The 26,356-nt window shown below is 38.6% G+C and overlaps 1 protein-coding gene across 2 annotated transcripts in view; it reads left to right on the top strand.

Annotated features, from left to right (window-relative positions):
- Positions 1-4,567: 4,567 nt before the first annotated feature.
- ntn2 (netrin 2) overlaps positions 4,568-26,356 on the top strand; it is a 59,395-nt gene continuing 37,606 nt past the window's right edge. The window contains exons 1-2 of one of the 2 annotated variants that reach the window (XM_032574389.1): positions 4,568-4,863; positions 20,900-22,105. In XM_032574389.1, the coding sequence (XP_032430280.1) occupies positions 21,058-22,105 (1,048 nt within the window). In that variant the 5' untranslated portion in view covers positions 4,568-4,863; positions 20,900-21,057. The remainder of the gene's footprint in view (positions 4,864-20,899; positions 22,106-26,356) is intronic. The other variant, XM_032574388.1, reaches the window with a different exon arrangement.

The raw sequence follows: 26,356 nt of genomic DNA, 5'->3' as shown, positions 1-26,356 counted from the left end.
AGTGAATGACTGTCTCTTTTATCCTCACTCACACCTTGAACACTGCAAAAACACAAAAAAGTATTTGTGTCGTTTCTAGAGCAGATATTTTAGTTCACTTGAAATTAGACAAACTAATTTATAATTTACTTTCAACAAGACATAAAAGCTTTTTTGAAGTAAATAATTACTTAATATTGATTAAGAAACATACAAATTCTTCAAGCAGATTTTTTTACTTATAAAAAGACAATTATCCTAATTTATAGATGAAATAATCTGCCAGTGGAACTAGCTCTTTTTATCAATATTAAAGACTTAAAACAAACCTCGATGTCTTACTGAAGTTAGTTGTACATTAGTTTTGTCTTCATTTAGATATTTGCACTGGAAATGAGATGAAATACTTGGTAAGGTTTTGTTTTTGCAGTGAAGTTCTGAGAAAAAAGGAGGAAAATGTTTCAAGCTGTTTATTTTTACAGGAAGCTCCGCGTCTCTTCTACTTCACCTCCTCTCAGCTGATGTCACACGGCTACGTTCCTTTGTGTTTGATTCACTTTTCCACCAATCACAGTGAAGTTATTTGCATATTACTCTGATTGTTTTTAAAAAGAGGCTCCGATAAAAGGAAACATGTCAGATGTGACGTAGATTGAACTTTAACTGCCTTCTTGCTGAAATGTGCAACACAAATGAACCCGACTTGACTTTTTAACGCAGCAGGTGGCGGGAAATCGGCACTTTAATTCACCGTGAATTCATCCCCACTGTGAAACATGGTGGTGGCAGCATCATGCTGTGGGACTGCTGCTCTTCTGCAGGAAAATTAAACTGGTCAGAGTTGACCGAAAGACAGATGGAGCTAAATCTGTCATATTTGTTTTTATATTTGATGTGCACTTAGAAAAAAATATGATTCGCAGATTACATCGAATATTACAAATGCAGGTTACACTGCAAAAACACAACTTCTTACTAAGATTTTTTTGTTTTTGTTTTTTTGTTTTAGTTTTGTTTTTTGTAAATTTTAATATACTTCGTGGAATAAAAAGAACAGATATTATAAGATTGTTTCTTCTTTCTGCTGCTTTTCATTTGAATGATTTGTATATTTTCTCTATTGTATGTAATTGTTTTGTTTTTAATGAAAATGAATTTTAAAAAACTGGCAAGTTACATGTTTACATTACACTAATCAGCTACTGTGCACTGTAAAAAAAACATCTCTAATTTACGGTAAAATACCTGCAGCTGTGGTTGCCAGAATTTTACAGTATTTTCACGGATCTTACCGTATTTATACAATAAAATCCTGTCAACCACAGCTGCTGGTACTTTACCATAAACTAGAGATGTTTTTTTACAGTGTGCACAGTTTATATGTTGTTTTTGGAGAAGAACAGTTTGCTGGAATATCGCTATTTTTATTTTATTTTGCTGTTTTTTTAACACAGTGAAAAAACACAGACCAAGTAATCTGAGAGGAATTTTAAGATCTTGTTCTGATGGCAATGATATGACGACGTATTGCAAGAAATGTTTAAAAGTTAAATAATAATATGAGAATAAAATCATAATAGTACTAGAATAAATTCGCCTGGGAATAGAGTAATAAATTAATATTAATTTGAGAATAAAGTCGAAATATAACAACATTATTCTGGTAATATTATGACCCTATTTTCTTATTAATCCAACTTTACTTTTATGGGAATTTAGTCTTTTAGGACTACATTTTCATATTTGTCACACTATGCTCTTCATTTAACTTTTTTTATTTTTATTTTTGTCTCAGTATGGTCCGAATACTCCGTCGTAAATTGTAAATATAATTTAAATCCGACAGATTAATAAAAATAAACATCAAATCAGAAAGTCCCAAAGTGATATATTAATCTCACCACCAGAGGGCGCCTTGTCCCTGCTGGAGGACACGCGGAGTTTTCCTCCTCCGCCAAGGTGAGCATCTCCTGATGCGTCCAGTCACCAAAACCCTGAGTGAGAGGAGAGTCAGAGTTTTGGGTTCAGGTTTGTTTCGGGATCCAAACGCGTCGCAGGCCGCTGGGGTTGGTTCTGCAGAAACAACCAGAACTTTGGTCCAAATGCTGCAGCTGTGAAGGACTGACGGTGCAGAACCTCAGCTGACAACAAGTGAGTCTGTTTCTGCTTCAGTTCAGTTCAGGATCTGAAAAAACGAGGCAGCTTTTGGTTTGTGACAGGCTGAGGATCATTTAACCCGTTAACAAACAAACAAACAACCTTAAATTACCCCACAGTAATTTAACCTGAAATGAAAATATTGGTCTCTTATCTTTGTTCATCCAGAGTGTTTGGTAAATATTATAAAATCATGAACACGTCTATTCAAGACATTTTGAGTTATTACAGATTGTGTAAGTAAATAAAGTCAAACACATGGAAATAAAAAACAAGTTACTTTTATAATACCAAATGTTGTGTTCATTAATAACAATTTTAGGGATATTTGTGGTTTAGAAGCACAAAAAAGAAAAATTCGAGCATAAAAAGTAAATTAGATATAATCATAAATCAGTCCAAATGTTCACTATAGTCACTTCTGCTGCTTTATATTCTGCTTATCAACTTTGTTTTCCTTTGTGTTTTATTACTTTATATAATTTTAACATTATAAATATTTGTTCATTAATATGTGCTGTCCCTGTTTTATATAAATAAACTTTAATCCTAAATGTTTAGAAGTGATTCATATCTAAAATAATCTATAACCTGGATTACTGAATATATCTGCAGCTAACCATTTAGCACACTGCAAAAAGAAAGTTAATTTGTTACAACTAATCAAATTAAGCTTACCAATGTACATATATTATGTTTATTAAGTTGTCACATTAAACAAACGTAAATAAATTAAGTTCGACAAACTTAACTTGATTTTTTTTTAGTTGAAGCTCCGTTCTGTTTTCAATCTTAACTAAAGAATCAAAACTGTTGACATTACATTCACATGCAGCATCATTTGACAGTCTCAGCATTTACTATTTAATCTTAAAGAGATTCAGTGAAATCCATAAAACACCAACTGTGGTGCGAAGTCCTGTTTTCCAATTGGATGGTTTTACTCTGTGTACAAGACAGGAGGCGCCAAATCCCCATGTCTGGACATCCAAGTATGGAACCTGCACGTTTTCTCTCTTTTTTGGAGCACAATGCCGCTGCATGATGAAATGGCGCCCAGCCATTTTCACTCAGATTATATTATTTTAAAAAACTGCAATAAAGGTTAAAGGCAAAATTCATTTTGACATGTTTGTACTTCCGTTTGCGTCTCAACTGTTTCTAAGAAACAGCCCAGGCGCTAAAACATATTCAAAAGCCTTTAGAATGTAACGTTACAAATCAGCTGCTGCCCTGTTACCTAGCAACCCAAGTGGAGTTCCAGCATGTTTGGTCAGCTGGTTTTACTGCTGTACAATGGCTGCTGGAAAAGGCTAAATGTTTTGTTGTTGACTTAACTTCCAGAAACCACTTGCTGCATTCTCTCTGTTTGTACAGGAGGCTCCACTTCTGCTTTTCAAAGATGTTTGGTTGCATAGTTGCGCATCAGTTTGCAGCCGTTTTCATATGAGTGTAAACTTAAGAGTTGGGAGGCGTGGCCAGTAGCAGATTATTTGGATTTAAAGTGACAGGACCAGGCAGAACTGAAATCTAATCATCTAATTTAGTGCAAAAAATGTAATGTTTCGACATGAACTGTTCAAGGAGGCAGACCCTTAAAGTCGACTTAATGACCAATTCTTTGCTAAAAGTGTTGAATATTGATGTAGCTTATGAAGTAAAATGCTTGGGGCAGGATGAGGGGAGCTGAGGAAGCGGCAGAGGGGCGTAAAGCGGCTCTCACTGTAGGAATGCTCGCCAGAGCCAAGAGGAGCTGGAATAACGAAGCCCAGGTTGGAAGCCTCCACCTGGAATAACACGCAGGAAGCAAAGGTTGACTTTCCTTCCACCTTTCTTTATAAAAATACTTCAACACAGTGAGAAAGGAGCAAACAAACAGTTCCTGTGCGAGTTATGTCGTTATCTTTTGAACAGGAGTGCCAGAATCAATGCAGTAAGTTGGTACTAAAACAGCTGTGAGCTCTCCGGTGCGCCTTTACGCACTCCTCCCCTCCCTCCGGCGCATACCGCCGCACAAACTTGACAAACCACATGCTCTTTGAGCGGCAGAGGGGGCAAATGTATATATAAAAAGCCATCTGAATGTAGCTAATGAGTTAATGTGATGCCGTCATGGCCGAGAGGCGCACAGCTCCGTTTCTCTCTGCCAAAAAACGAGCCTGCGCAAACACGCAGCAGACCGTTCCGAGACTTCACGTAACTCAATCCGTTTCGTTTTGCTGCTGTTTTCTGCTTTTACGTAATGAAACAGCGAACATGTGGAGTGATATTGAGATTAATCCGCATCTCTGTCTCTTGTTCCCAACTTAAATACTTCAGTGTTGTTCCAAATAAATAAATATTTATTTTTTAATTCTATATTTGTAAAAGGAAACCTGAAGAAACATTCCAGGTTTGGGAATATTTAAAGCCCTCTCCTCCCTCCCTCCCTCTCTCTCTCTCTCTCTGACAATCTGGGTTTGATTCTAACGGGGAGTAGCCAAACCCGGCTCCTTTCTTACATATGGACGTACCAGCAGCTCTCAGTCGGCCAGCGCTGCGGACGCGGATGGATCCTGGATCCAGGACTCCGCTCATTTAGCTCCATCTGAAAGCGGACAGACTTTTGGACGGGTCCGTTTCTACCGGGAGAAAAAACCTCAAACGTGATTAGTGAGGACGCTTCGTTTCTTTTCTTCTTTTTGTTTTAATCAAAAAGGGAAAGTGTGCGGCCGGTTTGGCGCTGAGGTGAGTTCATTTGCGTCTTATTGTTTCAGATTTTTCATTTTACGCACCACTTGTTTCGTTAAGGAGGAAGAAAGTGAGTCTCTTTGACCTTTAGGTTATTAGAAACAGAGCATCTGAATCACCGGTCCGGCTGCACACAGGTGCATCTCACTGCACTGCAAAACCATCAAAAAGTTCATTTATTAGAGTAAATTCAGCTCAAAAACACAAACCCATAACTTTTATATATTAATTAGATCCACAATAATATATGTCAGGCGTTTGTTTCTTTTAAATTTAATGATAATGACGCACAGCTAATGAAAACTCAGCATTTAGTAAAGCAGAAAGTGAAAATAATGTATAAAATCAATAAAAATGTGTTTTGTTCAGGTCTCGGTCTGGGATCCTTTTGCTGGAAGCCAGTGAGGAAGCTGAGTTTTTACCTCTGGGACGTTTATCTTCAAATAAAACAAAAAGTTTAAATGATTCCATAAACGACAAACAAAAACATTTTTGCTCATATAGTAAATATTTCTGCCACATTCATTAAAATGGGTTTGCTTCACCATCTTCTGATCTGTGCTGTTGCTCGTATGCATAGTTTTTCCTTCCACTAAACCTTCCACGAATAAGACTGGATACAGCTGTCAGTCACTGCCAGTTGGTCACGAACATAACATTTCCGTTTAAAAACTACACTGCAAAAATCTTACCAAGTATTTCTGGTCTAGTTTCTACACTGTTAAAAAAAAATGTCTCTAGTTTATGATTAAATTCTATTTACCGTATTTACCGTAAATTACAGATGTTTTTCTGTTTTTTACATATTTGAGTGTACAAATGTTAGTACACTCAAAAACAAACTTTTCACCGACACACAACAGCTTATTTTAAGTAAATAATTTCTTAATACTAATTTAAAAAGTTCTAGTTATAATTGCAGATTATTTTACATTTAACAAGACATTTTTCCAATGTTTTAAAGTGAACTAATCAACTTTTTTTTCATCAATATAAAGGATTTAGTCACTTAAAACGAGCCCCTATGAAAAGTCACTTACATGTTATTTGCAGTAGAAATTGGACTAAACATACTTGGTAAGATTTTGTGTTTTTTCAGTGCAGATGTAAGGTTTTCATTGGTTGTAATAGAAATAAACACTTGAAATACTTGAAATCCTTATTTTTGCTTTTTGAACTGGTCAAGAGTTAAAATCTGTACGTCTGTAGCAGGTAAAACTTTCATTTTGTTGACTGTTTAGTCGACAAATAAGGAGGCAAAAATAATCCTTTTGGTAAATTATTGGTTTGTAATATAGAGTTTTATTTTGTTTCTGTTTTTTGTGGTGTTATAAATTTACCAAAATTAAGCTAATCTGAATACGAGGATAAGAAAATGCTTCAGTTTTATCATGAAATCTGCTGCGTAGCATCAAATTATAAGGATTTGTGTTTTCTTTAGTTTTAGAGGAAGGAACATGTTGATTTGGTTCTTATTAAACCGTTTCTGATGGGCGGGGTCGGCCGGTTCCGGTGTCCTACACCGTATTTATGTCTCTGAAGTTTGATTGCTGTTGTTTGTTCTCGTTGCACTCGCAGTCAGAATAAGAAAACCTGAAGCTGTTCAGCAGCCCTGGGTTCAGAATCCAAAATGGCTGCCGTTCTGAAAAAACATGAGAGTTTCAGGTTTAAAGTATTTATTTTCTCTTTTAATGGTTTGTTTGTCATTCTCACATATGCAGCTTTTTTATGTCAAATTGCATCTTCACAGTAAGAAGTGGTTCGACTCAGTTGATTTATTTCCTGACTTCTGTGAGAAATTGAACGCATCATTCGGTTCACACCAGGTTCTGGCGCCATCGAAGCTGATTTTTAACAAAACGGCCTGTTTGTAAAAATAGAATCAAAAATAGTAACTAGTCACTTATCAAAATTTCTCTGATCATTTATAAAAAAAGATCCAAAATGTTCCATCACCTCCATCCGTCAAGTGGGAATTTGTTTCAGATGTTACATTAAATGTTTTTTTTGTTCGTCCTTCATAGTTCCACTTTTTAGATATTCTACACTGCAAAAACACAAAAAATAATTTATAAGTAACTTTTTAACAAGATATAAGAGCCTGTTTAAGCTACAAATTTATAAATATTGACAAAAAAAGAACTAATTCCAGATTATTTCACTTGTAACATGGGAAAAAAGTCTTATAAGTGAAATAATCTGCCAATGGAACTAGAACTGGGTTGCTAGGCGACGGGCAGAGCTTGGCTGGGGTTGCTAGGTAACGGCGGCAGTGGAACTAGAAGAAAAGTTACGCAAGTTAGTTTTGTCTTATTTCAAATGTTCAAATATATTTGCACCAGAAACTAAACCAAAAATACTTGGTAATGTTTTGTATTTTTTGTAGTGTAGGGACTGAAATTGCTTTTGAAAACAGCTAACGCTCCATTCTTACACCGCTACCTGGCAAACCCAAAAAAGTTACTTGTAGGTTACTTCATACACCAACTTTCTCTTCAGCATGAATGAATTATTTAATTAAAACAAGCTCCTATCTCTTGCTGAAATGTTAGTTTTTAAATATTCCAAATGTACAAAGATATTTGCACTAGAAACTAGACCAAAAATACTTGGTAATGTTTGGTGTTTTTGCAGTGCGGTTGCCCTGATATGAAACTAGAATCAAATATTCATCTAGAAAATAGAAGAAAATGTGTAGAGTTCCAGTGTTTTTGATATATAGGTGCTTAAAAACACAAAATTACAAGTTGTTCCTTTATGAAACTTAATTTCAAGTGTCGTCATGGCAACACTCCTAAACTTGAATGAAACCCTAAACTTGTTTCTAATGTGGACAACGTCCTTCCTGCATTAAACATATAAAATTCTCCGTCTACAAAATCTGAAAATGAAATATCAAAGCGATGTGGGTCCCTGAGCTGCTGGCCTGTCAGGAGACAATTATCCTGCTGCTGCTCTCAATCCGGGAAGGGAAAGTGAGAATCCCTCCCTGATTGCTTATCTTAAGTGCCTCAATAGAGCGAAAGTATTCCCCCTTTGCTCACTGAATCAGTGTCAGTCATTTGACCTACTTCTCACTCTCACCCCAAATGAAAGGAAGCATGAAGAAACGGCTTCAAGTCTCGCTGTGAAACCAGGAGTTTGGAGGCCACATGGCCACCATTTATCTTTATTCTTTGCAAGAAATCATTATTATTTAATTGCATCACTCCTGGCCTCAACTCTACAAGTGTTTGCACTGCAAAAACAGAAAATCTTACCAAGTTTTTTTGTTGAGTTTCTACTGTAAATATCTTATTACATTTGGAATAAGACAAAATTAACTTATAACTCACTTTTCAACAAGATATAGGAGCTTATTTTAGGTTAAACTTTATTAATCCCATAGGGAAATTAAGGTTATCTTTTTTAAATCAATAATTAATTAATATTGATGAAAAAGTGCTACTTCCACTGGCAAATTATTACACTTATAACATGGAACAATGTCTTGCTACAAGTTAAATAATCATCAATATCAAATATTATATTTCACGCTGAAAAGTTATTTGTTACTTGTCAACTAAAAGCCAGTGGAGCCAAAAACTAGATTTTTTCCATCAACGTTAAGGAATTATTTACTTAAAACAAACTCCTATTTTTTGCTGAAAATGTACTTGTCAGTTATTGTTTTTTTATTTTAATTATGCTGATATATTTGCGGTACAAACTAGACCAAAAGATCTTGGAAAATTTTGAGATTTTACAGTGTAACAGCAGAGTATGCAGGGAAACACAAAATCCTACCAAGTATTTTTGGTCCAGTTTCTACAGCAACTTGAAAAGAGACAAAACTAACTTTTATGCAAGATACAGGAGCTTAATTTAAGTAAATAATTTCCTTAATATTGATGAGAAAGTTCTAGATCCACTGGCGCCGTTTCCTAGCAATGCCAGCCAAGCCCAGTCCGTTGCCTAGCAACCCAGTTCTAGTTCCACTGCAGATTATTTCACCAATAACAAAACATTCTTTCATGCTACAGGAATTAGTTCATTTTCATGAACATTAAGGAGATATTTACTGAGAACAAACTCTTATTTCTTGCTGAAACGTTATTTGTAAGTTAGTTTTGTTTTAAATCAAATGTATTTAGATATTTATATTAGAAACTAGACAAACTACTTGGTAAGATCTTGTGTTTTTGCAGTGTATGCAGGGGAAACAGTTTTCTCTTCTGGGAGGTCAACTCTTCTAAGCTTGTTGGGGCTCCGTAATGCTCAGTCTCCCTTGTTTGTCCTGTTTTTCTGTCTTCTTTGGGTTCAGTTTAAATAAATGACTCAAGACCATTTAAAAAAAAAGAGCCTGACCTGGGATCAGAATGTTTTCACTATTCTCACCCCAGCTGTCAAGTGTTACCAGATCAGACTCTAATTACAGAGCAAATACATGAGTCTGGGAGTACTAATGAGAGAAAACAAGTTTTGTTATTCCTCCCCCGGATTGTTTCCATTCCTGGCCGTTTTTTTATATATGCATATTCAGAGTAGCGTTTTAAATAGAAGCAGCACAAAAAAAACTCGTCTCACTTAAGTAGCAGCTTGGTTTTGAGTGACAAACTGGGAGTTGGGTAAAGCTGTCGGATGATCCGGTCGACGCCTCAGTGTGGGAAGCGAACCCAGCGGTGGAGATTTACACGCTCTCTTCTGCCACTTCCTGCCCCCTGCCGGGTCTGTATTTGTTAGCCACACATTTCGTCCAGATGCAGAGAGATCTGCACGTGTGTGGGGTCCACATGTGTGTGCCCATGCCCGACCCAGGGCAGATCCAGAACCGCTCACATCCGCACTGATGGAAAAGTGGACCGGCTGGATAAAAACGTGCATTTCAGACCCGTTGAAGTAGAATGTCGGCCATGAAGGATGAAAATATTTCTGCTGAAATGTTCATCTGCTAAGCAGAGATGGATAAAGTACTGAAAAAACTGCACTCAAGTAAAAGCAGAAAAAATGAGTCAATTAAGAGTAAAAATGTGTTTGGTGAAAAGTTATCAATCATTTAAGATTCAAAAATTACAACATCAGAATATAAAGTTAAACATAGAGTTAAGTGGAAAGTTTGGTATTTTAGGGACCAAAATGACAGTATGATGATTTTGTCACATAAGTAACAAAAAATAACAAAATCAGGCAAAAGATTTTTTTTCCAAATCAGTTTTTTTATTTAAAAAATTCTTAAACTTTAACAGAAACTGCAGCTGTGAGTCTGTCTGGTCGATGTTTGGTTACAACATGTTTGTTTTTCATTCAGTGGGAAGAAAATCCAGAAATTTTACTCAAGTAAGAGAAGAGATACTTTATAGTAGAATTACTCAAGTAAAAAGTATAATGGAGTACTCCTTAATACTCCTTAAAGTACTTTTTTCCCCAAAAAACATTACTTGAAAAGTAAGTTAATCGAGTAAAGGTATGTAGTTACTACCCAACTCTTGTTATCTAGATAAAAACATTAATTTCTGAACATTTATGTACCATAAAGCATGAAAATATTTCTGTAGAAATGTTAGTACAAAGCCAATTAATATTTACGGAAACATTTTGGCCATTTTGGCAGAGATTCCTTTGTGTTCTGTTCTGCAACAAAATTAAACTTTTCCACATTTTCTTTCATTAAAACCACAAACTTTGATGTATTTAATTTGGATTTTATGTGTTAGACATAAAAGTGTTTTGTTCATCTGAACATGTAGAGCATAAACTGAACAGCAAACATGTGGACAAGTTTAGAATCACAGCAAAAGGCAGTTCTACATAAGGAAGTGGAGTGGAGCTGAATGCAAAAGCATGCCACACTTTTCAGTTTTATTTGTAAAAAATGTTTCAAAATAATACACATAGAAACATTTTACTTTTGCTTCACTGTTCTGCTCTACTTCTTGTTAGTTTTTCTTATATCCATCCATCCATCCATCCATCCATCCATCCATCCATCCATCCATCCATCCATCCATCCATCCATCCATCCATCCATCCATCCATCCATCCATCCATCCATCCATCCATCCATGTTGCTATCTTGGCAGCTAGCTGTAGTGAGTGTTTATCCGCCCACTGTGTGTCTTTAACTGATGTACATAATCTTGCAGGCACTTAATAAACTGATTTGCGGTTTTCTCCCCCTGCGTGTTCAAAGCAGCTCGGTGCTTTCGGCAGCAGGGTAGATGTTTCTTATGAGCTGAAAAAAACAACCGTTTTCCTGTTAAAGGGGCTTTTAGGGAAACCACGGCTGTGCCGACCACAGACGACCTTCTAAAGCTGCTAAGAAAAACGGCTCACCTCTCTGTTTCCTAATCTTTCCATCCCTGTAAACAAACCACTTCCTTTCTCATCCAAGTAGACTTCATTTTTGTCTCTCTTTATCTGTTTACCGTCGTTATTATCGGTCTACCTCGGCCTTGGGAGCGTTTTCTGTAAGGAGTCTGTGGCGCTGGCTGCCATCGCCGGGCGGTGGGTGTCATGCCTTTCTCAGGCGCATCTTGACGGCACATGTAGGGAAAATATTTCTTGTATTTGAAAACAGATCACAGCCCGACACGGGGAGCAATAAATTTTCCGTCTCTGGTCAACTTCCCTCCCAAATCCGTCTTCCTGTCAGTTAAAAATCCCAGACAAAGTGCGACTCCAGCTTCCCTCTCGCAGAGGTCGGCAGAAACATTTCTCCTCATAAAATAAGTCATCAACACTGGAGCTTTGTGGGAACTCTGTGGTTGCTTTTAATTCTGAATACACTTTAAGCTGATGTGATTTATAACAAACTTTCTTTTTATTTAGGGAATCTCTATGGGCTTTTATTGCGATCCTAAAAATGACTCAAGAGTTTTCTGTGGTTATGGATTGTGTTCTACTGAATACTTTAATTAAATTGGCTACAATTACCAAGTAGCAGCAGGTAAAAGCGTTTTTATAGTTCTTGGTTCTTAAAAAGCAAAAATCAGAAGACAAAAAATAATTTCATAGTAAGAATATGTGAAACAAACCTCAGCTAACAGGTTTTATTTCCAGGATTGTCTTGTATCTAGCTCCATTAAAGTATCCCCACAGCATAATGCAGCCACCGCCAGGTGTGATTAATCTCCATGCACATCTGCATAAATTCAAGCTTTTCTTTCTCTACTGTAAAACTGCAGTATTTTGGGATGAAAAAACTACAAATAAATAAATATTTACCTTATTGATACAGAACTGCTACGTGTTGTTAGCATCTTTATTATTTGCCTTTTATTTATTATTTTTGAGGATGAGTGGCAAGAAAACAAAATGCTAAATACGGTGTTGGGATAGCGCCTTAGCATTAGCTTCCTCTAAATGTGTTGGGATAGCACCTTAGCATTAGCTTCCTCTAAATACGGTGTTGGGATAGCGCCTTAGCATTAGCTTCCTCTAAATACGGTGTTGGGATAGCGCCTTAGCATTAGCTTCCTCTAAATACTGTGTTGGGATAGCACCTTAGCATTAGCTTCCTCTAAATACGGTGTTGGGATAGCGCCTTAGCATTAGCTTCCTCTAAATACGGTGTTGGGATAGCACCTTAGCCTTAGCTTCCTCTAAATACGGTGTTGAGATAGCGCCTTAGCATTAGCTTCCTCTAAATACGGTGTTGGGATAGCACCTTAGCATTAGCTTCCTCTAAATACGGTGTTGGTGTTGGAGTTTCGTTGGGTTTTACATTTACGTCTCGACTGAAGATACTGACACTGTGAGCCTTTGTGTGATTTTCTAAAGTCGGAGACGGGGATTTAATTTTAGATCAGTTTTTCATTTGGTAAAATATGTAGGGTTTCTTTTGCCACTATGACTTTAAAAGTCACTAAATTAAATTAAAGTCTGTGGTTTGAAAGTGACAAAATGTGGAGAGGTTTGGTGATGAAAGGTTCTGTAAGGTAAAAACAGTTCCAGATTTTTCTTGCGTTACCCCAGTTTAACCTGTGAATAATGAGTCAGCGGTGCCAGAAACTGCCGGCTCACATCCTTTATCCTCAGCTTTTCTCACCCAAAGCACCTTTATGAAAAATAAACCCAAGCACAAAAGCTCCTATCAGCACTTTCCTCTTTCCTTTTGTGCTGAGGTGCAAACGTGCGTCAAACTGATAGTGCCGTTTCAAATCAACCTGTCAGAGTCTTGAGAACTGGTTTGTCCTAATATTCCACCTTGCTCAGTGTTTCTTCTCCTGTTCTCTTCTGGATCGGGTTCTGTTGATCCAATAAGCTGCTGTCAGATTCAGGGCCAACCGTTTGGGCTCGGCCGCAGAGGTCTGCGCATTCCTCCGCTGGGCGTTCGGCTTCTCTCCTCGTAGCGTCTCTGTTAGGTGGAAAGGTTGGGAATATTTCACTTGGATGGACCCGGATTCCCTCTGGATCCGCTTTGCTTTGACTCTTTTCAAAGCTGTGATGTTTTATTGGAAGTGGAGTTCAGGTGTATTGTGGTGAGATTGAAATGTTTGGAGGGAGGCTGGGATCGGGTTTAGCTGTGGTTCGGGTTAGGGCCAGGGAACCTCTCACATTAAACACCAACACACACACCGAACCTGAGGAGGCTTTAAAAATTTGTCAGCGATCCCCTCCAGCTAATGACGCCCTCAGCTGTGAGAGCTGACCCCCTCCTGCCCTTGAGGCTCGCCGCTCCTCCCCCAGCCATTCCCCACTCCTTAATGAATGCCAACTGAGGAGCTGCGAGAATCCCAAACCGCAGAGTCCAGCATGTTTCCTCTCAGAGCCCGAAAACAGGGCGATCCTCATCGCCCAGTGGAGACGGACATCTTAAAGTGGAATGATGAATCCGAATACATCAACCCCTCTACTTAGGGCCGTTGGTCATGATAACTCATGATAATTCATGATAACTCATGATGGTCCTATTTTCTTGAGGATAAAACTGAAGCCTGTGTTTTACAGAAGGATCCTTGTTTTGAGATTTCATTTCTTTTCTTGAATCAGACATAAATATAATTGACACCTGATGTGAAATGAAACAGAAGTGGGATCTTGAGTAGTTAAAGGTGATCTATTCTGCTTCCTTGATCAGGTTAGGATACAAGCTAAGCAAAAACATGTTAATTACATTTTATTTACTCAAAATAATTCTTAGAGATTTTAATCTGTTCAGTTCTGCCTATCTTGGGTTTTAGGGCGTCTTGTCACTTTAAATCCAAATGAGCTGCTGCTGGCCACGCCCCCCCAACTCAACGTTTAAACTCGCATGTGAAAATATCTGCAAACCGATGCACTGATATACAACCGAACATCTTTGAAAAGCATTAGTTGAGCCACCTGCACAACCAATAAGAATGCAGCAAGTGGTTTCTGGATGGTAGGTCAACAACAAAACACGTCGTCTTTTCCAGCAACCACTGTACAACACATACAGCGGTAAAACCAGCTGACCAAACATGCTGCAGCTCCGCTTGGGTTGCTAGGTAACGGACGGAATTCGGCTGGGGTTGCTAGGTAACGGGCTGGGCTTCTCTGGGGTTACTAGGTGAGGGACAGTACATTCTGGAGTTTTTTTAAAAGTCAAAGGGGAATAAAGTGGAAATAATGAAATCATAATATTATTACATTTTTCTCCTAATAATGTGACTTTATTCTCATATTTTTACAACTTCATTCTTGCGTTATTTTGACTTTATTCTCATAATGCTGATTTTATTCTTGTAATATTATGATTTTATTCTGGCAAAAAAAAGCAAATATTAGTATGGCCCTCATACTCTGTTATATATCTACATAAACACAGAGGAAATATTTAATTCAAAATGCTTCAAACTCTTCTAAAAGTAACATTTCATGTCAAACTGTACAGATAAACTTGTGTTTGGTGGGGCTGGGAACACATTTCCTCTGTAGATTCTTCTTCTGCTACCTATTGTTGAAAGGTTTCATATGCAGTGACCCCTGCTGTTTAAAATGAGAACCACAGTGAAAGTCATGTGCCCCATTCATCAGGTGAAGATGCACCGAACCCTGGGAGGTTCAGCTGCTTCTCTCCCCTCCTCACCCAAAGCCAAATAAAACCTCTCAGCGACTTCTGTTTTCCTAATCTGTGAACTCTGACAGAGACGCCCTCGCTTGAAAGAAAGACATCTCAACATGGGATGATGTCCTGGTGTCAGGGAGAAGCTGAAATAACGTTCCCGGGAATGCCTGCGTTGAGGCCACCAGACCACCCTGTCATCTCTGGTTGCTACGTCTGTTAGCGACAGACACGCCTCACCCACCTTCACTAATTGGGCCGACTAAAAAAAACACTTAAGTGTGTTCCAAGTTGTCCTCATGGCAAGTTTGTACATCTGTAAGATTTTGTAGATTTTTTATTAGGGATGCACCGACTGCAGTTTTCTGGCCGCGCGCCGATCTTTTAAAAAGCCCACCTTACCGATTCCGATTTCGGCTGATACCGTTTCTTTGTCTGAAATGTTGCTCAATATATCAAGAAGGTTGAATTGGCAACGATGGAGTGACTGTTGTTGCACTTTTTAAATTTCGTTGTTCTTGTGACAATGACAATAAAGATCTATCTATCTATCTATCTATCTATCTATCTATCTATCTATCTATCTATCTATCTATCTATCTATCTATCTATCTATCTATCTATGTATGTATCTATGTATGTATGTATGTATGTATGTATGTATGTATGTATGTATGTATGTATGTATGTATGGCCGGCCGGTTTGTCAGTCAAACCTCTGTCACAGGAGAAACGAAAAGCACAGTAGTTGATTTTTAGACCTTTGCCGATGTTGATAACACCAGTGGATAAGATCGGTTTCACACGTAAAAATCGACTTATCGCCGATTTCCCAAAATTAAGAAAATCGACATAGATAAATCGGTGCACCTCTATTTTTCATACTTCCATTTCTGTCTACTGTTTCTAAAAACAACACATGAGCTTAAATACATTTTTTGGCGGGCGTGCCGTGGTGCCGTAGGGGATAACGAGACCCATGTTTGGAGGCCTTGAGTCCTCGTCGCGGCTGTCGCGGGTTCGACTCCCGGACCCAGCGATGTTTGCCGCATGTCTTCCCCCGTTTCCTGTCAGCCTACTTTCATATAAGGGACACTAGAGCCCACAAAAGACCCCCTGGAGAGGTAAAAAAAAAATGTTGGCAAGAAGTTTATGTTTTTTGAAGTATGGAAAACAAGCCATTTCAAAAATATCCAGAGTGTAACGTCATAAAAAGTAGGCAGTGTGTGTCACCTAGCAACCCCAGTGAAGCCCAACCTGTTACCTAGCAACCCAAGCTGAGTTCCAGCACATCTGTTCAGCTGGTTTTACTGCTGTATGCTCTGTACAATGGCTCCTGGAAAAGATAAAGTGTTATGTTGTTGACAATCCATCCAGAAACCACTTGCTGCATTCTGGCTGGTTGTACAGGAGGCTCCACTTCTGCTTTTCAAAGATGTGCGGTTGCATAATTGCACATCTGTTTGCAGCTATTTTCATGTGTGAGTGTAAACTTTGAGTTGGGGGGCGTGGCCAGCAGCAGCTTATCTGGATTTAAAGTGACAGGATGCCTTAAAACAGCTGAAGACAGGCAGAACTGAGCAGACTATAATCTCATTATCTAAGAATGATTTTATGCAAAAAAATGTGATGAACATGTTTTGTATAGGCCATACAGCAATCCGAAACTGTTCAAGAAAACATTATTGGGTCACCTTTAAATGTCATCCTATTTGTCGCTGTGGTAATGTGCTCATTTGGGGGGTTTCTCATGTTAGCACAACAACATTTTCACCATTAATCAACAGAGAAATGTTGTAGTGACAGAGAGGCAGATTAGTTTGCATGTCACTGAACTCCCAGCTGGCGGAGCATCCAGGAACGGCTGAACTGCTGCTGCAGCTCCTCGTTTTCAAAGTTTGGAGTCACATCCAACTCTAAAGGTGCAGCACCTGAAATGGGAAGCAGCCAGAAGGGGTCACTGTTGTTTTCATTTCTCTACTCAATAAAGTTTATTTTAAAAGTTTGTCCTGTGCAAAGCTGCTATTTTTGTGACTTTACAGTGAGAAAAAGATTTATTTCTTTAAGTGGAATAGTTGGTGGAATGCAGCAATAAATCGAGATCATATTCAGTTCTTTTGTTTTTGTTTTTAAAGACAAAGGTTGTGTGGTTCACAACGCAAAAACAGTTTCAGAATAACGCCATTGTTTTATTTACTAGTCCACTAACAACAGATATTATTTTTGGCAATAAAATATTTTCTTATTTTAAAATTATTTAGTTATTTGCATCATTTTGTGTATTTCTAATATTATATAAGAAAAAAACGCTTAGATGGTGTAAAGAAAAATCAGTAGAATGTACAAAACTTTTTACATAATCAATCATCAGAATTATCAATAGAATTATCAGTGACTTAAAAAAATTGTATGTTGAGGTCTTACTGTAGAGCATGTGTCAAACTCAAGACCCGGGGGCCAAATTTGGTCCACTGTAGCTTCTTATGTGGCCCTCTGGACTCTAAAGGGAAGCATAAATAGAGGCTTCATGGTAACAGTCGTGCTTAAATATTATTTTACCAAGTTTATATTTCCATTCTGCCCAGTTACATTAAAAGAGTTATCGGTTATCACGTTTTTGCAATCCTGCAAAATCAACAGATCCCCACACTTTTTCACGCTAATGCATAATTGTGAGTTTATTGCAAATTCTCTGCAAAAATTATCCAAAACTTTTGGGTTAAAGTGATGCCTACTCCCACCTGCAGGTGGCAGTATTTTTTGATTCTGTTACACTGCTGCCCCAAAATTACTTATAGTCTGTGATCGATATGCGAGTAACAAAAAGTCACATTTTTCGTCAAATATTTGCAAATATTTCAGAATTATCTTCACAAAATCAGTAATTTTTGCTTGCTAATGTGTTTCTGGCACAACCAGCCCTTTAAAAACATTCATGATCGCGATGATCGCAAAACAAAAGCGAACTTGATGCTCCTGCAGATCTGAGCCGTAATACAGACCAGATTTCTGTTTGTGAGGGAACTGCTAACACTTTCTGCTCATGTCTGTGTTAGCGGCAGGCTGAGAGGCTTTAAACAGACGCCCTCGCTCTGTTTAACCTTCTCGCTGATCTGCCAGATGCGCTGCGCAGCACCAGACCCTGGAAGAGTCCTTTAGCTGAGCAGCACATGAACGGCACCATATTTAGTCATTAGGCCCCAACGCAGTCCGTCTAAATCTGTCCTGTTTCTCCGTGTGCTGATCTGCTTCTCATTACTTCATTACATCTACTTGTCACTTTTGCTGCCTGCCATTTATCTTTCATGCTGCTAACTGTTTTCCTTCACTTTATTTAATTTCTCTCTCCTCTTTTCCATTTATTGTCTCTGTCAATATAATTGGCCTTTTCACCACATGTTCAGAGCGTAGAAGTTGGTAATTAGAAGCCAACAAATCGCAAAAATCAATCAGTTTTGTGTCCATAATCTTCCCAGACCCCTCCAGCTTCACCACAGTTGTTTTCTTTATGGAGTGCTTTTTCTGACAAACACTCAGTTAAACTCAGACATGACTTTAAATGCTCCTAAAGGTTTTATCCTTTTCGTTCACATTTGTAAAGTTACACAGTAATTTCTCTACTGCTTCTATAAACAAGTTAAATAAAAAACGGCATGTTAATGTTTTTGGTTTCAAAGTGACCCCAGGTCGTTACCTAGCAACACAACCAAACCTTCCCTGTTACCTAGCAACCCCAGCAGAGCTCCAGCATGTTTAGTCAGATGGTTTCGTGCTGTACAATGGCTGCTGGAAAAGACAAGGGTTTTGTTGTTGACTTACAATCCAGAAACCATTTGATGCATTCTTATTGGTTGTGAAGGAGGCTTCATAATTGGGTATCTGTTTGCAGCCATTTTCACTTGCAAATGTAAATGTTGAGTTTGGGGGGCGTGGCCAGCAGCAGCTTATTTGGATTTAAAGTGACAGGACGCTTAGATAACAGATTAAAATCTTATTATAATGAATATATCTTGTGTACCCTGTAGACCGATTCTAAACTGTTCAAGGAAGCATAATAGTTCACCTTTCAGATTGTTTTTGACTTTATACTGGAAAAAATTTTAAGTGGAAAGTGTTGCAAAAAAGTATTTCATTTAAATGACTTTAGTAGATGAGCAGCAGATGACATGGAAGCAGCTGTACTCCATCTGCTGCCTTGTAACTCCCAATCTGAGCCTGAGAACGGTCAAACGGCTGCGCTTATGAGCTCTGAAGAGTGGTCCCATTTACCAGACCACTTGCTTCTTTATTGGGGGTTGCTGGCTTTGGACCCTTTGCACAAGAAAAGAACTTCTGTTTCTTTCTATTTTGGACTTAAACCCCTGAAAGCCTCGACTGAAGTGGATACAGAGGCCTTTGTTGCACCGCCATGAAGAGGGATGCTGTAGTAAAAGAGAATGTGGGGGTATGAAGAGGTGGCTGGGCTTCATTGTAATTTAATAAACACCTTCAAAAGAGCATTGCAGAAACGTCTCCACTCCTCAGCTGTTTTTAGTGAAATCTTCCAGATTTGATAAAAAAACAATGGGGGGATTAGGGAAGGAAAAGCTTCAGGCGATTCATACGTCTCTTTCTTTTAGCCAGAGCTTTTTCTCCCAAATCTTTCTCTCACTGGGGCGGAGTGGCCTCTCGCCTGGCTGTGAGCAGGTATCTGTCTGCACCCGGAGCCTTAAAGGCTTCAACGGAGCGCCGTGGCCTTAAATCCCCTAATATGAAGAATAGTCTTCAATAACTATCACTTCTGGGGAATTTTCTGGGTCGATGAAAAGAGATAATGCAGACTTTAGAAGAGGTCATCTGCTCAAAAACAGAGCTGTAGTGGCTGATTCCTGGTAAATTTAAAAATGACAACCAAACACATTTTTAAGAGACTTAACTCATCTTAACTTAACTCATCTTAAAGGATGGATATTTATTACAATAATAATTGTTCCATATTGATATTTTCACCAAGAAGTAGAAGTTACTGTTTGGGCTAGTGCAAAGACATAGACGATAACGTGGATCAAAGCCTGAAAAGGTTGATGTGCATTTTATTTTATGCAGTGGATGCTTGGTATTTGATAGAACAAGCCTATTTTAATAGTTCAAACATCAAATATGCAATAATATCCTTATCTCCATTTTTGTGGGTTCAGCCAATCAGCTCCAAGGAAAGTCAATGGTGCTCCTGGATTGGCTGCTTCACAAACCCCAGGCAACGACATATCAAGTCGCTTTGCAACAAGCTGCACATTTATTGGAAAACAAAAGTGGAAAACGTTTTACATTTTGCCTACAGATGTAAATCGTAAACAGCTCCTACAAATGAATGGCGAACCAACATGTCTGTATTATCCTGGCAGGTGATACAGGCCTGAAGAGTGGCTTCTGTGTCACGTCGATATTTTACCCCTCAGAAAGTTCCTTCAGTCTTTTTATTTCTTCACATGGGATTTTTTTCAATTTAAAAATTGGCTTTAACTAAGATTTTTCGTTGTGGAATGATGATACGACCCAAAGCTGTGGAAGGGACTCTTGTTCTCTTTTGTCCAGACTTTCTCTTTCAGCCGAGGTTCGACCAGAGTCGCACGCAGTTCATAGCTTTGCACTCCCACATGGGGATTATGCGGGTGACTTCTGCCATGCTTTCAAGCCTGACCAGAAGGTGGGGGCAGTTTTGACCTGAATAGCAGAAATGAATGAGCGAGAGGCATTGAAATTCAAGATGCAGTCACTTCCAGCCTCTAATGTCTCTCTTTAAATGGTCACTTCCTTTCACTTGGGGCCCTCATTTAACTGTCTGATCCTTGACATGCTTTTAGTCAACGAAAACATTCACTCTGGAGATTCATTTGAAGCTCCTTTATAAGGGCAAGCTTAATGTGGGTTTAAAGATGTAGCTTTGTTTTAGGTGGTAGATCAGTGTCACTTTCCATCTTCTGTCCTGTTATGGTAAAAAAATATGCCTGTGACATTGACCTTTCTGCCTGTTTCTTTCTCTTACAGGAAGGACTGGAGTGAAGGGCCACTGAGCTCAGATACTCTCCTTTCACTGAGTGACAGAAACTCACACAGGGGAGAAACACTCGGACTCATCCTTCTAGGCATTCAGCGTTCTGCACAGCCCAAAGTTTGCAGAAGTCAACTCCGGCCCTTTCAGCAGGATGAGGGAACCCCTGAGGTGCCCGCTGGGCTTGTTCTTCCTGCTAACTTCAGTCTCCACTCACAGTACCAATCCTTTTGCAGGACAGCAGACATCCTTGGACCCTTGCTATGATGAGGCCGGAGCTGCAAGACGCTGTATCCCTGAGTTTATAAATGCCGCCTTTGGTAAGGAGGTGACCGTGTCCAGCGTCTGCGGCCGGCCTCCTTCCCGCTCCTGCAGTGTCGTTGAGCGCAGCGACGATCGCCCCTCTGTACGTGCGTGTCAGATTTGCGATGCGTCCGACCCTCGGCGTGCCCACCCTGCCTCCTACCTTACAGACCTCAACTCAGCCCACAATCTCACCTGCTGGCAGTCGGAGAATCTGAACACATCGCCCCACAACGTGACTCTCACTCTCTCTTTGGGGAAGAAGTTTGAGATCACGTACGTCAGTCTGCAGTTCTGCTCGCCCCGACCCGAATCCCTAGCGATATACAAAAGCATGGACTACGGCAAGACTTGGATGCCGTATCAGTTTTACTCGTCACAATGCAGACGCATGTACAACAGGCCCAACAAAGCAACTATTACCAAACAGAATGAGCAGGAGGCGTTGTGCACAGACGGCCACACTGAAATGTACCCTCTCTCTGGAGGACTTATCGCTTTCAGCACTCTGGACGGACGCCCCTCTGGTAAAGACTTTGACAACAGCCCCGTCCTCCAGGACTGGGTCACAGTCACTGATATTCGTGTTGTCTTCAGTCGGCCCCAGCTCCCCAGAGAGCTAGCGCTGGGCTCTGGAAGCAACGTTGGAGGAAGGGACGACGACCCAATGGCGGTAACGTCAACGTTACCAACGTACTTCTACGCAGTGGGAGACTTCCAGGTTGGTGGAAGGTGCAAATGCAACGGGCATGCCTCGCGATGTCTAAAAGACAAGGAGGGGAAGCTGGTGTGTGACTGCAAACACAACACAGAGGGGCCTGAATGCGACCGGTGCAAACCTTTTCACTACGACCGGCCGTGGCAGAGAGCCAACGCTCGAGAGGCCAACGAGTGTCTGCGTAAGTCCTTCTGCTTTTCTTCCATTTCAACATTAGTAGACAATGCTTTCTGTGCTGCAGTTGTTAAATCCTTTAAATATTTAAAGGATTTAAGTTTTGTGGACAGAGGTGCAGAAAAAACATTTATTCTATAAAGCAGGAGGGTAAAAACTCATTTTCATTTTGGGCCAAATCAAAAATCTGAACGTTCTTAAAGGGCCGGTTGTGCCAGAATGTATTGATAAAACCAATTAAACTGTTAAAATATGAATAAATAGCTGTTTGTTGCAGCACTCAATACATGTTTCTTAAACTTAAATAATCACTGATCAGTCCCTCCAATTTTTGTGATTGTTTTTGTATTTTTTGCAATCAAAATTGCAGATTTTGTGGTTCTAATTTAAAAGTATTTATAAGGAATTTTGCGCTAATGTATGATGTTAAATGTGACTCTTTGCTACTCGTCGTATTGATCACAGGCTATAACTTGACATTACGTAACCCTGAGGCAGAAGTCACTTAAACTGAATGCTTTTGACCAATTTTGAGAAAAAATTGCAGCGAAATCAAACAGAAAATGTGGGGATCTGTTGATTTTGTGTGAATTTTGCGAATTTGTGAAAAACTGGAGACTTATTGATTTAATTTGGAGTCTAGAGGGCCACGTAAAAAGCTACGGCGGGCCAGATTTGGCCCCCGGACCTCGAGTTTGACACCTGAGCTATAAAGAATCGCAATTCGTAGTTCTGGGAATCTTGAATTGATTCAAAATGCTTAAAATTTTATTTTAAAAGTTGTTTAAGTTTTATGTGTCTGAGTGTCCAGTCAGCCACCGTAAATAATTTTTAAAAGTTCTTTCACATTTTTTTATTAAGTTAACCTAATAATAGTAATTTAAGTTGCAGAATTTTATACACAAACCTGGTCTTGTTTAAATCTGATATATTTAACAGACAATGGAAACTTATTTACATATTCTATTAATTTATACGCTCTCTTTCTCTTTCCAGTCACATAATTTAAACAGAATTTCTACACATTGAATAGAAAAATTGGTTTCTGAATCAAACTGTGACTCTAAAAGTCAAATTTAATCAAATTTCTTCTTGTGGATGTTAAACTGAATGGCTGAACTACATTTTGCTCATTTTTTGTTAAACATTTATATCCAACATATAAAACCAGCTGCCTGATTTAAAACTCATTTCTTGAGAAGGAATGAGGTCAGAAAACAAATTAAGTTTTCCAATATAAATTGTGTTTTCATGTATTTATTGGTATTTATTGTAATGATCTTACAACAGACTATTACAGCCATTTTAGATTTAAAATACACGGAAGAGTAAATTTCCCTCAAATAAATGTTGATCTTCTCTGATGTCAAAAATTTCTCAATTTCAATTTTAAAATGTTTGTATTTTTCCTGGTTAAAGGCATACCTTTATGATAATAAACCTGTGAAAAATGGGCTTTTTAAAAATAAAAAAAAAGTCAGACATTTGTGACAAAATAATTCCAGAAGTGGTAAACTTATGAGATGCTATTGTCCATAATTAAATATTTAAATTTACAAAATTAAAACTAAGATATTAAACTTGAAGCTCATCTCTTATATTTTATATTTTTCTCTGATTTATTCAAAAGTTTTTTTCTTACAGATTTTTGATTGTTTTGATGTTGCAATTATTTTCCTGTAATAATTGAAAGATGGTCATATTTTCCATATTTTTTGTGTGTAAATATGTGAAATCAATCTAGAAATGTAAAAGCTTTTGGAGGAAACGTACTCTTCAGTGGCCATGTTACTTTTTTCTTTTCACTACAATAATATTGTGTTTTATAGATCAGCTGGTGTTTATTCAGGTAAACATTTAAAACTCCATCAACCCTAGATCTGCTTTTTGAAGAGTTTATGTTCAACGCCTGATCATTGTAGAAATATGAGCCATAAATTCATAGTAAGGTTTTGGGAAGGTGAACAAAATTTACTGGAAACTTAATTTAATAACAGAATCTACTTCCATAGTTTGACATTTTCCTCTTTGCATTTAATTCAAAGGGTTCGTACTTTACTAGTTTGTTTTGTGAAGGGTGAAAAACTCTTTACTGCTAGCAAGTCTAAACACAGGATGACAGGATCTGGAGTCACTGGCGCTCTGCAGAGCGAAGCCATCCAAGAATGTTATTTGGCTGCTTTCTGTGCAAGTCATCCTGTCGCTTTATGAAATCCAACCAAGAAAAACTCCCAGCATGTCGAGCAGGAAAGTTTGTACGCTGCTTATATTGCATTTGATTAAAGATGAAGTTATATCAGTGCACTGGCTTCAGCCTTGTGTTTGTTCTGTTAGCATAAATAGACTCAGGTTGAGCCAGTTTTGCTTGTCATAGAAATTTGTTAGCATAGGAAAATAAAACCGTATTAGAAACCGCTGTCCCCACTTTAACCTTTGCTCACTGAAATGAAATTACAGCCAGAGGGAGGAAAAGAAACAGTGTGTATTTTTCTAACATGTTGTAATTACCCAGTGAGCTGGCCTGAGGTCATATTTAGCACTGAACAGTGCCAGATTTGTTTAAAGGGGACCAGGAGTGACAGAGCCAGAGAGGTAAGGCCGTTCCAGCCAACAAATCCATCCTTTCCTCACCAGCTACTCTGAGTCTCCAACCTCAGCTTGGCTTCAGATGGGACTTTAAAGCCTCCATTTACTCAATGCAGATGGATGCAAACGCACTCACAAGCCTTTCTTCAACAATATCCTGTCAATCCCTCAGTGGGCTCTCGCTCACACTTTTCCACACGCCCTCTTTCAAATGTCCTGTGGCTGTTTGCGAAGTGTTGTACCTGCTTCCCGTAAATCTCTTTGCTGTGGGATTGATCTGTCACTTCGATCCAGAGCCTCTGGACAAAACAACCAGATTTCTGCTGGCCAACTTCGATGACCTCATCCTTCTGCTCAGGCAGGGCGGTTCGGGCCCGTTTGCTGTTGCACGCTATACCTGCTCATGCATTTAAACATGCCAAAAAGCTACTCCCACTTCTCTGGGACTTTCAGCTGCAAAAGCGTCTGCAGAGGTTTAGGGTAACTGTGTTGAGAACGTCTGTCTTTGTTTTTCTGTTTTATGCCTTCCTGAAGTGCTTACTCCACATGTGTCAAACTCAAGGCCCGAGGTCCAAATCTGGCACGACGTAGCGTTTTATGTGGCCCTCTGGACTCCAGACGCAACATTACATCAATCAGTCCCTCCAATTTATGGCAGAAATGTACACAAAATCAATAAATCCCAGAATTTTTTTGTACTACTGCAAAATTGTGAGTTTATTGCAAAAAGTGTCAAAAATCTTGGGCTGAAGTGATGCCAACTCCCACCTCCAGGTGGCAGTATTTCTTACGTCTACGACACTTCTGCCTTAGATTCACTTGATGTCAAGTTACACTGCAAAAACATTAAATCACAGCAAGTTTTGTTGGTTTGGTTTCTTCACTCAAACTGAGACAAAACTAACATTTTCAGCAAGAAATAGAAGCTTGTTTTAAGTCAATGATTCCTCAATATTGATGAAAAAGTTACAGTTTCATTATTTAAATTATAACATGGAAAAGTGTGTTGTTATAGGAGACATAATCTAGAAGTGGAGCATCAATGTTAAGGGATTTCACTGCAAAAACACAAACCTTACCAAGTATTTTTGGTCTAGTTTCTAGTGTAAATATCGTAGTACAGTTGAAATAAGACAAAACTAACTTACAAGGAACTTTTCAGCAAAATATATGAGTTTGTTTTAAATCGATAATTTTGTAAGCAGTGATAAAAATGTAGTAGGTCCTCTGGTTGTTTATTTCACTAATAATTAGACATTTTCCCATGTTCTTAGTGAAATAATCTGCCAATGGAATTAGTATTTTTTTTAACCAATATTAAGAAATTATTAACTTAAGACAAACTCCTATATCCTGCTGAAAATGATATAGTAAGTTAATTTGTAATTAACTTACAAATTAACTTAATTATTTGTACGTTAATTTTGTCTTAATTCAAGTGTACAAAGACTTCAGATAAAAATACTCTATTTATGTGGCCCTCTGGAGTCTTGAGGGCCACATAAACAGCTTTGGCGGGCCAGATGTGGCCCACGGGCCTCGAGTTTGACACATGTGCCCTAATTAGTCGTCTCTTAAATTTTTACCTCAAACAAGAAAAACTTCCACTGACTGGTTTGTGTGATTCTTCTCCAGTTTTCCTCAACGTTTGACAAGCCTTGCACCAAGATAA

This window comes from Xiphophorus hellerii, chromosome 10, assembly GCF_003331165.1.
Source record: "Xiphophorus hellerii strain 12219 chromosome 10, Xiphophorus_hellerii-4.1, whole genome shotgun sequence".
NCBI classification, from domain to species: Eukaryota; Metazoa; Chordata; class Actinopteri; order Cyprinodontiformes; family Poeciliidae; genus Xiphophorus; species Xiphophorus hellerii.
Note: the sequence above shows the minus strand (reverse complement) of the source record. Positions and strands in the feature narration are given on the sequence as shown.